Source organism: Mustelus asterias, chromosome 5 (assembly GCF_964213995.1).
Source record: "Mustelus asterias chromosome 5, sMusAst1.hap1.1, whole genome shotgun sequence".
Classification (NCBI taxonomy): domain Eukaryota; kingdom Metazoa; phylum Chordata; class Chondrichthyes; order Carcharhiniformes; family Triakidae; genus Mustelus; species Mustelus asterias.
Window position 1 is genome coordinate 51,562,331 of NC_135805.1, and position 18,053 is coordinate 51,580,383.

Below are 18,053 nucleotides of genomic sequence, written 5' to 3' on the forward strand. Positions count from 1 at the left end.
CTAAAACAATGTACGAAATGTTGAAAAGTTATAAACAGTGGAGGCACAAATACACAGATCATTAAAATGTCATGAAAAGATTCAGAAAAGAATCAAAAAGGCTAATAGAATTCTGGCCTTTATACCTAGAGACTAGAATACAAGGGAGTAGACCTTATGCTTCAATTAGAATTGTGGAACTGTTTTCCACAAATAACAATTTATGCTAAAATCAATCGTAAATTTTTAAACCGAGATTGATCGATTTTTGTTAACTGGCGATAATGAAGAAACTGAGGTAAAGATGGGCATATGGAATTATGTTGTAGATCAGCCATGATCTCAGTGAATTAAGGCATAGCCTCACAGGTCTAAACGGCCTGCTCCTGTGTTCCTCTGGCTTTTATTTCTTTGATTTATTATTGTAACATGTATTAACATACAGTGAAAAGTATTGATTCTTGCGTGCTATACATCTACTGTATCTGCTATGACCTTAAAGAATTCAACAAGATTGGTCAAGTAAGCCTTTACAATTTTTCATGTTGCCTACTTAGTTTTGTTTTTGGCTTTTAAACCTTTCTCTATTTTCTTTTTTTTAGTGGGGATTTCAATACTTTCTCTACAACTGAAGTTGAGCTGAGAGGTCTATAATTCCCTGGGCATGTTGTATCTCTTTTTAAGAGGGGAGATAGATGTCAGCTATCCAGCAGTCCTCTGGCATTATTGACACCCAAACTCTTGTGATGCTATCTCAGGAGTTGGGAAACCCAGGCCCTGCTTGACTAAATGTCCCGCAGTCAAAAGTATGTATGTAATGTGTGGCTAAATTTGGAGAAAATAACCCAACTCGCATTTGCCAAGCCCAACACGCAGCTCAGTGTTTCAGACCTGTGACTTTTCATTAAAGCCAAGATGGTAGGAGGAAGAACTAGAAAAAATATTTGGATCCTATGGAAGAAATCAGGTTAGCAGAATGAGGAAATAATAGATATGTGAAAGTATGAGAATAAACCTGGCAAACGTATTTTTCATTCCTTTGAGGATTGACATCATCTTACCGGTACTCCACATTATTGTATGACAAAAGTGTCAGTTGTACTGCTGATGAAGCCTCTTTAGAGATTTTGATGTTGCATTATTTATTTATTTACTTTGGAGTAAGATTCTATCACTATGCCTAACTCAGTAAAATATGTTTTACAAAATAAGCAAGATAATTGAAACAAATAACATTCCATCTTGAATCAAAGGCATAAAAAATAATGCTGTGAAGGGCAGCACAGTGGTTAGCACTGCTGCTTCACAGCACCAGGTGGATTGGCCATGTTAAATTGCCCCTTACTGTCTCAAGGCTGTAGTGGATCCAGGCAGTCCGGGAGGCTGGAATTCATTTGTGGCAGCTAGGAAAGATTGCAACAAAGATGTAGTAGAGAGGGTGAAACTGTTCCCATTGGTGGAAGGATCAAGAACCAGAGGGCACAGACTTAAGGTAATTGGTAAAATGGCAATACTATGAAAATCTTCAGCAAGTAATTAGGATCTGGAATGCACTGCCTGAGATGGAAGTAGGTTCAATCAAGGGGTCATTGTTGCAAAAGCAAAAATGTACCATGCGGCTGGGAAAAGGTTGGGGAGTGGCTCCTGCAGAGAAGAGCTTTGGAGTAAGATTCTTTCACTCTGCCTAACTCAGTAAATAAGCAAGATAATTGAAACAAATAACATTCCATCTTGAATCAAAGGCATAAAAAGTAATGCTGGGAAGGGCAGCACAGTGGTCAGCACTGCTGCCTCACAGCACCAGGATTAGCCATGGTAACTACACGGGGTTACACGGATAGGGCAGGGGAGAGATACACTGTTGGTGCAGACTCAATGGGCTGAATGGCCTTCTTCTGCACTGAAGGAATTCTATGATTATATAATAAATCTTTCACAACACAGGAGGACATTATTTTCTTTAATTTCATCCTTCATGGAGTGTGGGTATCGCTGGCAATGCCAGCATTAGTTGCCCATCCCTATTTAGCCTAGTGTATCTGAGCTGGCTCTTCTCTGCAGAAGCCACTCCCCAACCTTTTCCCAGTCGCATGGTACATTTTTCCTTTTGCAACAATGATCCCTCGAGTGAACCTACTTCCATTTTACTCCCAGGCAGTGCATTCCAGATCCTAATTACTTGCTGAAGATTTTCATAGTATTGCCATTTTACCAATTACCTTAAGTCTGTGCCCTCTGGTTCTTGATCCTTCCACCAATGGGAACAGTTTCACCCTCTCTACTACATCTTTGTTGCAATCTCTCCTAGCTGCCACAAATGAATTCCAGCCTCCCGGACTGTCTGGATCCACCACAGTTCGCTTACTGCCGCAGCAGGTCCATAGCAGGCGCCATCTCCCTGGCCGTGCACTTTACCCTAGAACACCTAGATAACAAAGGCACCTATCCCAGACTCCTATTCATTGTCGACAGCTCAGCCTTCAACACCATTATTCCGAGGAAACTCATTTCCAAACTCCGTGCGTCTCGGCTCCTCTCACTGTGCCTGGATCCTGAACTTTCTAACCCACAGACCACAATCAGTAAGGATAGGCAACAACACCTCCTCCACGATCATCCTCAACACCAGTGTCCCACAAGACTGTGTTCTCAGCCCCTTACTATACTCCTTATGCACCTATGACTGTGTGGCCAAATTCCCCTCCAACTCGATTTTCAAGTTTGCTGACGACACCATCGTAGTGGGTCGGATCTCAAACAATGATGAGACAGAGTACAGGAATGAGATACAGAATCTGGTGAACTGGTGCGGCAACAATAGTCTCTCCCTCAATGTCAACAAAACAAAGGAGATTGTCATCAACTTCAGGAAGCGTAAAGGAGAACATGCCCCTGTCTACATCAACTGGGATGAAGTAGAAATGATTGAGAGCTTCAAGTTTTTAGGTGTCTGGATCACCAACAACCTGTTCAGGACCCCCCATGCCAACACTATAGTTAAGAAAGCCCACCAACGCCGCTACTTTCTCAGAAGACTAAGAAAATTTGGCATCTCAGCAACTCTCACCAACTTTTACAGATGCACCATAAAAAGCATTCTTTCCGGTTGTATCACAGCTTGGTATGGCTCCTGCTCTGCCCAAGACTACAAGAAACTAGAAAAGGTCGTGAATGTAGCCCAATCCATCACTCAAATCAGCCTCCCATCCATTCACTCTGTCTACACTTCCTGCTGCCTCGGCAAATTTAGGACCCCACACAACCCGGACATTCTCTCTTCCACCTTCTTCCATCAGGTAAAAGATACAAAAGTCTGAGGACACGTACCAATTGACTCAAGAACAGCTTCTTCCCTGCTGCCATCAGACTTTTGAATGAACCTACCTTGCATTAAGTAGATCTTTCTCTACACCCTAGCTATGACTGTAACACTACATTCTGAACTCTCTTGTTTCCTTCTCTATGAATGGTATGCTTTGTCTATATAGTGCGCAAGAAACAATACCTTTCACTGGATGTTAATACGTGATAATAATTAATCAAATCAATTACTTCTGTGTTCCATCCCCTCTTATACAGTACATCTTCCAACGCATTTCTCCTTCTCTTCAGCTCTGAAGAATTATATGAACTTGAAACATTAACTCTGTTTTCTCTCCCTATAAACCTGCTGAGCTTTGCCAGCATTCTGTTTTTGTTTCAGGTTCCAGCATCCGCACTATTTTGCTTTTATTTTACCAAATGTACAACTATCCTTGTGGCAAAACTGGGTTCTGCATTCATCTACCCTTCCGCTACTATAATTGCAATGTCTGTCTCACCTGAATTCAAAAAGCATTCAATATTTGTTATGGACTATGTGGCATACCTTAATGCTCATCCTTTCAATTTACTATTTCCACCTGGAAGTCATAGAATCATAGAAACCCTACAGTGCAGAAACAGGCCATTCGGCCCATCAAGTCTGCACCGACCACAATCCCACCCAGGCCCTACTCCCATATCCCTACACATTTACCCGCTAATCCCTCTAACCTACACATCTCAGGACACTAAGGGGCAATTTTAGCATGGCCAATCAACCTAACCCACACATCTTTGGACTGTAGGAGGAAACCGGAGCACCCGGAGGAAACCCACGCAGACACGAGGAGAATGTGCAAACTCCACACAGACAGTGACCCAAGCCGGGAATCGAACCCAGGTCCCTGGAGCTGTGAAGCAGCAGTGCTAACCACTGTGCTACCGTGCCGCCCTTTTGAATGAACCTAAGAGGGGATGGAACACAGAAGTAATTGATTTGATTAATTATTATCACGTATTAACATCCAGTGAAAGGTATTGTTTCTTGCGCACTATATAGACAAAGCATACCATTCATAGAGAAGGAAACAAGAGAGTTCAGAATGTAGTGTTACAGTCATAGCTAGGGTGTAGAGAAAGATCTACTTAATGCAAGGTAGGTTCATTCAAAAGTCTGGAGTTACAAATACCCCCATCACTGCATCACAAAATAAAACAGCCGGAATCTTCTGGACACTGTTGATGCTAAGCAAGTAGACTCTGCCCACGAAGATTGGTGCAACCCCACCCTTTATGTTTCTCAGCCGTAGCTTAGCTTCTAATCCCAGCTGAAGCATTGAAGGGTCAGCGGAATCATCCCCAGCAAGGATCCTTGAGCATAAGCAGAGAGAGAAGGGAAGGCATGCTCCCTTTACACAACAGTAGTTGCCATGTTCAGGTAAGCTTTCAAAAGTTTTGAGTCTTTCAGTAAGTGGGTGATTTAGTGAATGGGTAGGTGGGGGGAGGCGAGTAGTCAGGGAGGATAATCAGCTGGTATGGGGCACATTGGACCACTTCAGAGGGATGATTGATGGGGAGGGTGTTGGTTGTGATGCTCAGTTGAGTAATGCTGGCTAACTTCTGACAAGGTATTAAACAGTGCAGCATTTCCAGGATACTTATGTGTATCTGACTCAAGTCTCCGCTCTGAGCTCAGGGTCAGAGACATTCACAGACCAGAAGACCATAAGACATTGGAACTGAATTAGGCCACTCGGCCCATCGAGCCTGCTCCAACATTTCAATCATGCCTGATATTTTTCTCATCCCCATTCTCCTGCCTTTTCCCCATAACCCTTGATCCCCTTACTAATCAAGAACTTATCTATCTCTGTCTTAAAGACACTCAATGACCTGGCCTCCACAGCCTTTTGCAGCAAAGAGTTCCACAGATTCACCACTCTCTGGCTGAAGAAATTCCTCCTCATCTCTGTCTCAAAGGATTGTCCCTTTAGCCTGAGGTTGTGCCCTCTGGTTCTAGTTTTTCCTACTAGTGGGAACATCCTCTCCACGTCCACTCTATCTAGTATCCTTTAAGTTTCAATAAGATCCCCCCTCATTCTTCTAGACTCCGAGTACAGACCCAGAGTCCTCAACCGTTCCTCATACGACAAGTTCTTCATTCCAGGGACATTCTTGTGAACCTCCTCTGGACCCTTTCCAAGGCCAGCACATCCTTCCTTAGATATGGGGCCCAAAACTGCTCACAGAGCTCCAAATGGGGTCTGACCAGAGCCTTATACAGCCTCAGAAGTACATCCCTGCTCTTGTATTCTAGCCCTCTTGACATGAATGCTAACATTGCATTTGCCTTCTAACTGCCGACTTGAACCTGCACGTTAACCTTAAGAGAATCTTGAACAATAACTCCCAAGTCCCAATGTGTTTGATTTCCTAAGCATTTTCCCATTTAGAAAATAGTCTATGCCTCCATTCCTCCTTCCAAAGTGCAAAACCTCACATTTTTCCACATTATATTCCATCTGCCACTTCTTTGCCCACTCTTTTAACCTGTCCAAGTCCTTCTGCAGCCCCCCCACTTCCTCAATACTGCCTATCCCTCTACATATCTTTGTATCATTTGCAAACTTAGCAACAGTGCCTTCAGTTCCTTCCTCCAAATCATTAATGTATATTGTGAAAAGTTGTGGTCCCAGCACTGACCCCTGAGGCACACCACTCGTCATCGGCTGCCATCCTGAAAAAGACTCCTTTATCCCCACTCTCTACCTTCTGCCAGTCAACCAATCCTCTATCCATGCCAGGATCTTACCCTTAACACCATGGGCACTTAAGTTATTTAACAGTCACCTATGCGGCACCTTGTCAAAAGCCTTCTGGAAATCTAAATAAATCACACCCACTGGTTCTCCTTTATCTAACTTCCTTGTTACCTCCTCAAAGAACTCTAACAGATTTGTCAGACATGACCTCCCCTTGACAAAGCCATGCTGACTCAGTGCTATTTTATCATGCACTCCCAAGTACTCTGTGATCTCATCTTTAATAATGGACTCTAAAATCTTGCCAATGACCAAAGTCAGGTTAACCGGTCTATAATTTCCCATCTGCTGCCTCCCTCCCTATTTAAATAGTGGTGTTACATTTGCTACTTTCCAGTTCTCTGGCAGCCTCCATGCCACAGTAAGAAAGGCACAGACATCAAGTTTCTACAAAATCGCGCATATCGACACAGACATCAAGTTTCTACAAAAGTTAAACTTCTTACTGTGTTTACCCCAGTCCAACGCCGGTATCACCACATCACCCTCCCTGCCTCCAGTGATTCCTGAAAGATCACCACCAATGCCTCCACAATTTCCTCAGCTGTCTCTTTTAGAACCCTGGGGTGTAGTCCATCCGGTCCAGGTGATTTATCCACCTTCAGACCTTTCAGTTTCCCCAGAATCTTCTCCTTAGTAATGGCCACTACACTCATCTGTGCCCCCTGACTCTCCTGGAGCTCTGGCATCCCACTGGTGTCTTCCACCGTGAAGACTGATGCAAAGTAACAATTCAGTTCCTCTGCCATTGCTTGGTTTCCTATTATTACTTCTCCAGCCTCATTTTCCAGTGGTCCAATGGCTATTTTTGTCTCTCTCTTACCTTTATATACTGAAAAAAATCTCTTCCCATCTTCTTTTATATTACCAGCTAGCTTACACTCATATTTCATCTTCTCCCCCCGTATTGCTTTTTTAGTTGCCCCCTTCTCGCTTTTAAAGGCTTCCCAATCATCCTTGCCACTTCGTATGCTTTTATGCTGTTCTTGACTTCCCTCGTCAGCCATGTATGTCTCGTCCTCCCCTTAGCATGTTTCCTCCTCCTTGGGATGAATTTCCGTTGTGCCTCCCGAATAACTCTCAAAAACTCCTGCCATTGCTGTTCCACAGTCTTTCCTGCTCGGCTCCCTTTCCAATCAACTCTGGCCAGCTCCTCCCTCATGTCTTTGTAGTTACCTTTATTTAATTGTAATACCGTTACATCTGATTCCAGCTTCTCCCTCTCAAACTGCAGGATAAATTCTATCATATTGTGGTCACTGCTCCCTGAGGGTTCTTTCACCTTAAGTTCCCTAATCAAGTCTGCCTTATTACACATCACCAAATCCAGAATTGCCTGTTCTCTAGTAGGCTCTGTCACAAGCTGCTCCAAAAAAACACTTCTTAGACATTCCACAAATTCCTTTTCTTGGGATCCACTACCTACCTGATTTTCTCAGTCCACCTGCAGATTGAAGTCCCCCATGATTATTGTAATATTGCCTTCTTTTATATGCCTTTTCTATCTCCTGATTTATTTTCTGCCCCACATCCTGACTACTGCTAGGAGGCCTGTACATACCTCCCATCAGGGTCTTTTAACTTTGTGATTCCTCAACTCTACCCACAGAGATTCAATGCCTTCTGATCCTATATCACTTCTTGCTATCAATTTAACTTCATTCCTTATTTACAATGCAACCCCGTCCCCTTTGCCCATCTGCCTGTCCTTCTGATAGGACACATATCCTTGGATATTTAGATCCCAGCGCTGATCCCCTTGCAGCCACGTCTCTGTGATGCCCACAACATCGTACCGGCCAATTTTAATGTGCGCAACAAACTCATTTACCTTGTTCCGTATACTGCGTAGGTACAACACCCTCAGTCCTGCACTGACCACCTCCCTTCTCATACTTGTCACCTTTTTTGCTCTGCCTGAGGTTAGATTCCTGCCACTTTCTGTACTCTCTGTTCTATTACGTGGTCTGGAAACTTTACTAAGAGAGTCCCGAGTAATGGAAATCAGCCCACTGTTTCCAACTTCCGCAGAGTGCTGGCTACTTTGCACGTATACACTTCCTATCTCCAATGATCCAGACCAGGAGATTTGGGCCTATATAGAACATAGAACATTACAGTGCAGTACAGGCCCTTCGGCCCTCGATGTTGCGCCGACCAGTGGTACCAATCTAAAGCCCCTCTAATCTACACTATTCCAATATCATCCATATGTTTATCCAATAACCACTTGAACGCGCTCAACGTTGACGAGTCCACCACTGCTGCAGGCAGGGCATTCCACGCCCTTACTACTCTCTGAGTAAAGAACCTACCTCTAACATCTGTCCTATATCTATCACCCCTCAATTTAAAGCTATGTCCCTTCGTGCTAGCCAACACCATCCGAGGAAAAAGGCTCTCACCATCCACCCTATCTAATCCTCTGATCATCTTGTACGCCTCTATTAAGTCACCTCTTAACCTTCTCTCTAACGAAAACAACCTCAAGCCCCTCAGCCTTTCCTCATACGATTTTCCCACCATACCAGGCAACATCCTGGTAAATCTCCTCTGCACCCTTTCCAACACTTCCACATCTTTCCTATAATACGGCGACCAGAACTGTACGCAATACTCCAAATGCGGCTGCACCAGAGTTTTGTACAGTTGCAGCATGACCTCCTGTCTCCGAAACTCAATCCCTCTACCAATAAAAGCTAACACACCGTACGCCTTCTTAACAACCCTATCAACCTGGGTGCCAACTTTCAGGGATCTATGCACATGGACACCCAGATCCCTCTGTTCATCCACACGACCAAGTATCTTACCATTAGCCCAGTACTCTGTATTCCTGTTACTCCTTCCAAAGTGAATCACCTCACACTTTTCCGCATTAAACTCCATTTGCCACCTCTCAGCCCAGCTCTGCAGCTTATCTATGTCCCTCTGTAACCTGCCACTTCCCTCCGCACTGTCTACAACTCCACCGACTTTAGTGTCATCCACAAATTTACTAATCCATCCTTCCACGCCCTCATCCAAGTATTAATAAAAATGACAAACAGCAGTGGCCCCAAAACAGATCCTTGCGGTACACCACTAGTAACTGAACTCCAGGATGAATATTTCCCATCAACCACCACCCTTTGTTTTCTTACAGCTAGCCAATTCCTGATCCAAACCACTAAATCACCCTCAATCCCATGTGTCCGTATTTTCTGTAAAAGCTTACCATGGGGAATCTTATCAAACGCTTTGCTGAAATCCATATACACCACATCAATCACTTTACCCTCATCCACCTCTTTGGTCACCTTCTCAAAGAACTCAATAAGGTTTGTGAGGCACGACCTACCCTTCACAAAACCGTGCTGACTATCCTTAATCAAATTATTCCTTTCCAGGTGATTATAAATCCTATCTCTTTGCCCACAACAGAAGTAAGGCTCACCGGTCTATAATTACCAGGGTTGTCCCTACTCCCCTTCTTGAACAAGGGGACAACATTTGCTATCCTCCAGTCTTCTGGCACTGTTCTTGTAGACAATGACGACACAAAGATCAAAGCCAAAGTCTCTGCAATCTCCTCTCTAGCCTCCCAGAGAATCCTAGGATAAATCCCATCCGGCCCAGGGGACTTATCTATTTTTACCCTTTCCAGAATTGCTAACACCTCCTCCTTATGAACATCAATCCCATCCAGTCCAACAGCCTGCATCTCAGTACTCCCCTCAACAACACTGTCCCTCTCCAGTGTGAATACCGACGAATATCTTTATGTCTTTCCCAAGAACAGGGAGGGGTCTGTAAACTGCAGCTCAGGAGCTGCATGCCACGAAGGACTGGTGCAGTGCCTGACCTTTACTGATCAAACACATTTTGATGGCAATTAGATGGCTTGTTAAATGCTTTGATTAACATTATACTTGTGAGAAACTAACGCTCGATTATCCACGATTTTAATAAAACAATACCTTTTTAAAATGTTGCTGTAATATTCCTCAGTCTTGTTTTTTATTATTGCTGTCATTTGGGCAACAGCATTGCTGTTTAAAAATATTTTGTTTGTGACTATGATTTTCTGAAATTGCTGCTAAGATTGATGAGGTTACCCCCAGCAATATTACGTTTTTACTATTGAAAAGCTGTAACTCTAAAAAAGTAAGACGCAGTCCTAAAAAAATAATTTAAAAAAAGACATTGAAATCCTCCAGCATTTGGGGAGAAGATTTGGAAATGATTACTGCAGCCAGACAAGACAAAAATGCACCAACTAACCAGAACAGAGAAACGCTGGTAAACCAGCCGAAAGAGGATGTGGAGGATGTTTCTGGCCAGGTTACTGTACATGACGTGAAGTGGCTCCCTGAACAAAGACAATGACCGGGGCCAACATGGGCCTGGCAGGGAAGCAACACACAGCCTGGCCTGACTTCCAGTTTGAAAATCTCCCCCTGTGGAGTTGAACTGATCATTTTGACAATATGGATTTTAACGCCTTAACCCAGAGATCCAATCCGCCCTCTCCCCCCCCCACCCCACCCCTTGGCAAGACAGGCCCAGACTGTAAATAGGAATTGGAAATCCCCAACTCGCACCAGGGACTTTTTCTTTCCCAGTTCCATTCGTCTGCCTTTGTTTTTGTTTCTCTGCTGAGAGATCAGTGTTGTTTTTTTAATACAGGGACCCCCGCCCAGCCTGTCGCTATGTTTGGAAACACTTACCCAGTGCATGGAGTGGGCTTCTGTCGCTGCAATAGAGGAAGAAAGCGCAGAATAAGAGCAGGCTCGATACTGGAGTTCTGCTCCGCCACATTGTAACCTGCGGACTCCTTCAGTCTCTCGGCCGCTTCATGGGTCACACAGCTCCCTAACTCGAGTCGGCCTCAGCCACCGCCCCGAGGCGGCAGCAGCAGCATGTCCTGTCCAGATCCGCTCCCCCTGGCAGCAGCTCTCTGCCCAGCACCGCTCCTAAAGGTTATTCCTCAGGCTAACACTCCCTCTCGCAACAGGAAATCACCCCGTGCTTGGGAGGGATTCAGAGCACTGGATCCAGATGGGTGGACTTTCCACATCGCGTCATGACTATTTGCATAGTAAAAGCAAAATACTACCAATGCTGGAAACCTGAAATAAAAATTGCAAGTGCTGGAAATTCTCAGCAGGTTTGGCAGCGTCTGTGGAGAGAGAGAGAGAGAGAAACAAGTTAATGTTTGGGGTCGAATTTAAGTTAATTTTTTATTGTCACAAGTAGGCTCACATTAACACCACAATGAATTTACTGTGAAAATCCCCTAGTCGCCACACTCTGGCGCCTGTTGGGGTAAACTGAGGGAGAATTTAGCATGGCCAATCCACCTAACCAGCACATCTTTCAGACTGTGGGAGGAAACCAGAGCACCCGGAGAACGTGCAGGCTCCGCACCAGCAGTGGCCCAAGCCAGGAATCAAACCCAGGTCCCTGGTGCTGTGAGGCAGCAGTGGCTAACCACTCTGCCAGCGTGTGTCGTGGTTCCCCAGGACGACAATTCGTTCACATCGGTTTAAAACAGAGAGTCTGAGCAGCGATCTTCCAAGCAATAGACTTTATTTCTCAGTACAAGCGATAAAGTCGGGATCTCCGGATCAATCCAAAGAGCCCTTGGGCTTACACTCTTTTATGTACATTTCAGCCTCATATCTCAAGATCCTCCTCTCCCTTTTACAGCCTGTCCTTGGTTGTTATCTTACCCTACAGCCCTATCTTTCTTTGGCCACCATTATTTTTAGTTGACCCTTTATCTGTTTTCTTTGCAATTGGTCGCTCCCTGTTATATCTCTTTGTCTCTTAAACCATGGTGGTTATAACTCTTGCTCTTATCTGAACTTTTCTGTTTGTATAATAATCGTGGTTTTGCAGGCTAAGGCCGAATGCGTTTAGAAGAAAAGACATTCTCTCTGCTAATTTATGGTCCACTAATGTGTTTAGAAGAGAAAACATTCTCTCTGCTGGTTTATGGTCCACTATTAAGTTGAACCACCGAGCAGTCTTCCTTGTTTTCTTAAGTGGCTATTGTTTGCTTTCCTTAATTAGTGATTGCTATATTACTTCTCTAGTTCCTCTAGTTCCTCCGCTTTAATCATATCGACTACACTTGATTATATTAGGTCACACGAAGTTACTTTAGGTTACATATCCATTTTCACTACTTATCTAAATCTGCTTTATTATTTCACTAAAACCTATGAATCTGAATTCCATACTAAACTCATACAATATCCAGTACAATTTCCCTTACAAGTGAATCTGAATTTCATACTAAACTCATACAATATCCAGTACAATTTCCCTTACAAGTCCCCCCTTTGAGGCTATTCCCTAGCCTCATCCCAATTACCAAGCTCAAATAATCCCCTCGCTCAATCCCATTTGTATTTTATTTTAATCACTTTTTGCAGGCGATGTGGAGGAGCCGAATATTTTGGTCAGGGATCAGTGTCCCTATTCTAACTTTATCATAATTTGTCTATCCCGGTTCTGATTTTTGGGTTGCTCCTCCAGATTGCCTGCCCCTGACAGTCATCAGCCAAAAACCTTCCCACTCTTGTCTAGGGAAGGGAAAAAGACTGATTCCTGTGTACAGACTAAGTTCTCCTGGTTTCGTGCGGACTTCAGCAAGGTGCTGTTGTTTCCACAAGGTGATCTTCCACTATTGTAGTTATTTTACAGAGTGACGAGTTTCAACTTCGACCAAGGTCATTGTGAATCCACTCAGCGGGGGCGGCTCAAGATTTTCCCATTCCTCTGTTTTTTCTCTCGAGCGTGAGCTGCTTAGCACCCGCGTCACCATCTGCCGCGCTGCCATTCTGGTAAGGAAGGATCTCAGGGCGGGTAAAAAACAACAAAATATCAATCCCAGAATGATTATTGTTGCGATTGCTACAGCTCCAGCTTTGGCAAACCACGCCCCCCATCTTCCTAATATTCTGTCCAGCCAACTCCATACCTCATGCCCAAACCCAGCATTTTCTTTCACTTCTTTCTTAAGATTTCTTAACTTATTCATGGCTTGTGTAAATGACCCCTCTGGATTAGTGTTATTAGGGATAAATGTGCAGCACTGATCCCCAAACATAACACACACTCCTCCTTTCTCTGCCAGGAGCCAATCTAACGCCTGTCGATTTTGCCACGCCATTTTGCTGGTCGCATCCAACTGCTCTCCTAAGGCCTCCAGGGCATCATTCGTATAATTAATAAACCTCTGCTGATTATAATAGATGTAATTGATCCACTCAGTATTCTTGCTGGGTGTGATCCAAACAAAGAGGGATTCAAACCCTGCAGCTATTTCGTTCCTAGCTTTGAACTCATTCGGGATGCCGCGAGGCTGTCCGATTGCGTCCAATTTTATCGTAGGGTCAGGGGTATATGCCCTCTTAATTCTTTGTGATTTAATTTTTCTTTCCACCGGTAGTATCACAGTGCTCTGGGCAAGCATAACTCGGGCACATAGTCCCTTCCAATTCTGTGGTAGTTTTGCCAATAGCCCTTTCTCCGGGCCACAAAGCCACCAGAGATCGGCCAGTTGATTTTCTTGATAGTCTAACACATAAGGAGGGGGTGCCCATCCCTCTCCTGAGAGGATCAGATTAAGAGCATCGGTTATATTCCAAATCCTTTCACACTCTCCTGTGTAATTTCCCACACTACTTCCTGTGCTACTTTCCCTCCAATAGCAATCTCGGATTTGTAAGTTGGGCTCTACACTCCATTCCTTTGGGACCGCGTCTACTGCCGTTTTTGGCTACTTTGGACATCTGTGGGTCAAGTTGTAGATGCCCTTTTTTACCCCAGCAAACAGGATGCAGTGGTATTGACACAACGGCGACTCACCTTTACAAAGGTTATCACATGCGGATCCGGAACAGTCTATCTTCTCATACGAGTAGTTCCGATTCCCTATTGTATAATTCCGTATATATGTGGTATATGCACGGCAATTTTCCTTTCTCCAGCTTTGTTGCCTGGTTTCACAGTCTCCTGATCCCCATGGTATATCAGTTACTTGGGTGTTAGGTCTCTCTGATGCACATACCACACACTCTTTCCCATCACTGTTTTTCTGACCTGTATACTCAGCCCATTTCCACCATTTGTTTTTCTGCGCTTTCTCCCAAATAGTATTTGTGCTCACTAATCGTTCACGTTTTGTTCGTCTTAATACTCTATCTTCCTGATTCTGCACCCTTATGTCTTCTGTATCCCATTCTCCTTTTCTATGGGTCACGGAAGTCCCTAAGGGAAATAGTTTCCAAGTCCCAGGTGGGGAATGGGGCCCCTTCCCTGTCCTCACCTCCCTCGGCACCTTGACTAATAGGCTCAGGCTGGGCATTTGTATCATCAGCCAGCTCATGTACAGAACTACTTTCATCATCCTCTATTCTTTTTGTTCTTCCTTGGCTCTGTTCCTCCTCCCCACGATTCTCCCCGTGTATTTCTATTTCTTCCTCGCTATCACCTCTATCCACTCTGTGTACTTCTTCAATTTCCCTTCTCTCCCTCACCCCTGGTACCGTTCTGGTACAATGGTTTAAGTGATACCACAGTGTACTGCCTTCTACTTGCAAAGCCGTGGGAGACACTTTGGTGACTTCAAACGGTCCTTCTCGTCTCGGTTCGTTCCAACGTCTCCGGAACTTTCTGATGTATACTCGATCTCCAGGCTTGATCTGATGTTCTGTTACCGGATTCTCCTCCTCCTTGGCTTTCTCCTGTTCAAATATAGTTCTATGTATAACAGTTAATTGTTGTATATATTCTTTTGTGCTTTGATCTAAACATTCTAGCGTAGGACCTCCTGATCCCCTGATCTTAGGTACCGGCATTACTCTTCCTGTCATCATTTCATGTGGGCTCAAATGTGTGATTCTGTTTTCCTGACTCCTGTATTGCATTAGAGCCAATGGCAGAGCATCTATCCAGTTTTTCCCTGTTTCACTGCAAATTTTGCTTATTTTAGCCTTAAGGGTCCCGTTTGCTCTCTCCACCATTCCTTGGGATTGAGGATGATATACACATCCAAACTTCTGCTTTATTCGGAGTGCCGAGAGTGTCTCTCTCAGTGCCCTTCCTATAAAAGCAGATCCATTGTCTGAACTTAATTGCATGGGTATGCCAAATCTTGGGATAATTTCTTTTGACAGGAAGTTAATCACCGTTCCAGATCCTTGATCTTTGGATGGCGTTGCTTCTATCCATCTGCTGAATCTATCAATAATCACTAACATGTATCTTTTCCCCCTCACCACCTTTCCCATATCCACATAGTCCATGCATAGATGTTTAAATGGTCCTTCAGGAATGGGTATATGCCCTATTGGGGCAGTAATGCCCTTCCTGATGTTATTCTGAGCACACACCTCACACTGACTTAGTATGTAGTCAATCGAGTTTTGCAGGTATGGTGACCAGAATCCTTCCTTCTTGATCTTTCTCGCCACTTCTCCTCTTGCACAGTGGTCCACTCCATGCGCTTCGCTAATTAGTACGGTTAGTAATGATGTGGGTGCTATGACTAATCCCTCCCCATTTCTCCATATCCTGTCCTGTTGTCCCTGTAGTGCTCCTCTATCTTTCCACATTGTCTTTTCAGCTACAGAGGTTTCCTCCTGTAATTGTGCTACATCCTCTAATGTGATCTGAGGTTCGATATCCCCCGTACCTGGCCCTGGGTGCGGCCTTGCTATTTCTACTGGGGCTATCGTAGCCTCAATGCATCCTGACGCTTCTTTAGCTGCCTTGTCGGCTTTGGTGTTTCCCTGTGTGATGCTGTCTGCTCCCTTTTTATGCGCCTGACACTTAATTATGGCTAATTCCCTTGGACCCATCATGGCCCTTATTAAAGCCCTGATTTGACCTTCGTGTTGTATTGGTCCTCCTCCGCTTTTCATAAATCCCCTTTGCTTCCATATTGCCCCGAACAGATGGCAGACCCCGTGGGCATAGGCCGAATCAGTGTAAATTTCCACTGCTTCCCCGTTTGCTAACTCACATGCTCTGGTCAATGCTTTTAAGTTCTGCCAGTTGGGCTGAACAGGGCTGTTCACATTTCTCTGCTTCTATAACTTCAAGTCCTCCTGGTCTTTGTTCGACTATGGCATAGCCTGCGTGGTTTCCTAAGTGATCCCTGTAACATGAGCCATCTACATACAGTATCCTTTTCCCTTCTGTCACTAGTCCCTCTGCTCTTAAATCTTTTCTCAGTTTCATAAATGTTTTTGCTTCTCTTAAGCATTCATGTTCTTCTCCTTCATGAGGTAATGGCATGTAATCAGCTGGATTTACTCTGTTGCACTTTATTATCGTGATATCTAGAAATGTGGTTAGCATTCGATAATGATGGATCCTAGCAGGTGTCAGCACAAATTTTCCTTGCTCAATCAATTCAGCTACCTTATGGTATACATGTATGTTTATCGGATATCCCATTGTGACCGTGGCTGCCTTTTCGTACGCCCACCAAGCTGCTGCCAGGCCTTGATAGCACGGAGGGTATCCCATTGCTACGTCGTCTAGCTTGGTACTGTAATATGCTACAGCCTGCCTTCGTCTACCCTTGCAATTTTCCTGCATTAACATTGCTGTAGCAAATCCAGCTTCTCTGTTACTCACAAATAAGTCAAAGGGCTTGTCATAGGTCGGTAAGGCCAATGCTGGTGCCTGTGCCATTTCTCTTTTCACGTTTTCAAATGCGTCTGAAGCATCTTTATCCCATTTTAGTTTGGCTTTTAATTCGTCACACCCTGCCTCCTTCATTATCTTTCGTAGTGCCTGCGTTTTTTCGGCATAGCTTTCCACCCATTCTGAACTGAATCCTGTCATTCCCAAAAATGTCATCATTTGTCCCACCGTCTGTGGTTTCGGAACTTTTAGTACTGCTTCTATTTGCTGTGAAGCTATCTCCTTCTGTCCTGCTGATATTTCTCTTCCCAAGTATTCTACCTTTTTCTGGCACAGCTGCAGCTTTTTCCTGGAAACTTTATGGCCCCCTTCTGCTAGTCTTTCCAATAGTTTTAAACTATCCTTCCTGCACTGTTCTTGTGTTCCTGTGCATAATAATAAATCATCCACATATTGTATTAGTGTTCCTTCCAACTGTATTCCTTCTAAATCTGCTCTCAACACCTGATTGAATACATGTGGGGAATGTTTAAATCCTTGGGGCATCCTATTGTATGTGTATTGTTTCCCCTCGTACGTAAATGCAAAGAGATACTGACTTTCTTGAGCTAGTGGCACACTAAAAAATGCCGAACATAGATCTATTACAGTAAACCATCTACTTTCAGGTGGTATATTTGTCATCAAGGTATAAGGGTTTGGAACCTCTGCTGGCATATCTTCCACTACCTCATTAATTGCCCTTAGGTCATGCACCAATCTCCATTTTTCTCCGTCCGCCTTTTTCACTGGTAGTAGCGGTGTATTACACCTGCTCCGGGTTTCTTTTAATACCCCTGCTTCTATCAATCCCTTAATTGTCCCTCTAATTCCTTCAATTGCTTCTGTCTTGATTGGGTATTGCGGCCTATACGGCCCCTGACGTCCTATCTTTAATCTGACTTCAACTGGATTAGCGTTTTTGACCCTCCCTACATCCGTGTCCTGTCTGGACCACAACTCCTGCGGGAGGGAGTTCAAATCCTGCTCTAACCTCTCTCTCCACTCCAGTTCCTGTTTCTCAATTTGCACTCCTATTGTTATCTGCTTCTGTTTCCCAAGCATCTTAACATCCAAAATTATTTTCGTCATTTGTCCATTGCTGGACGTCCAAATATCTACATTGTCTGTCTGGACAAATTCTAAATCTTGTGCTCTCAACACCATTGGTCCTAGGTCTTTTGATCTGTATCCCGGATTCACTTTCAATGTGACATGTGGCTCCGCCCCAGATACAGAGAACCATTTGTTAACCCATTCATT

The 18,053-nt window shown here is 44.2% G+C and overlaps 1 protein-coding gene across 2 annotated transcripts in view; it reads right to left on the minus strand.

Annotated features, from left to right (window-relative positions):
- The window catches only part of LOC144493529 (interferon gamma receptor 1-like), a 51,992-nt gene extending 40,880 nt beyond the window's left edge, over positions 1-11,112 (minus strand). For both annotated transcript variants that reach the window (XM_078212582.1, XM_078212581.1), the window contains exon 1: positions 10,814-11,112. In XM_078212582.1, the coding sequence (XP_078068708.1) occupies positions 10,814-10,904 (91 nt within the window). In that variant the 5' untranslated portion in view covers positions 10,905-11,112. The remainder of the gene's footprint in view (positions 1-10,813) is intronic.
- Between the last annotated feature and the right edge of the window lie 6,941 nt (positions 11,113-18,053).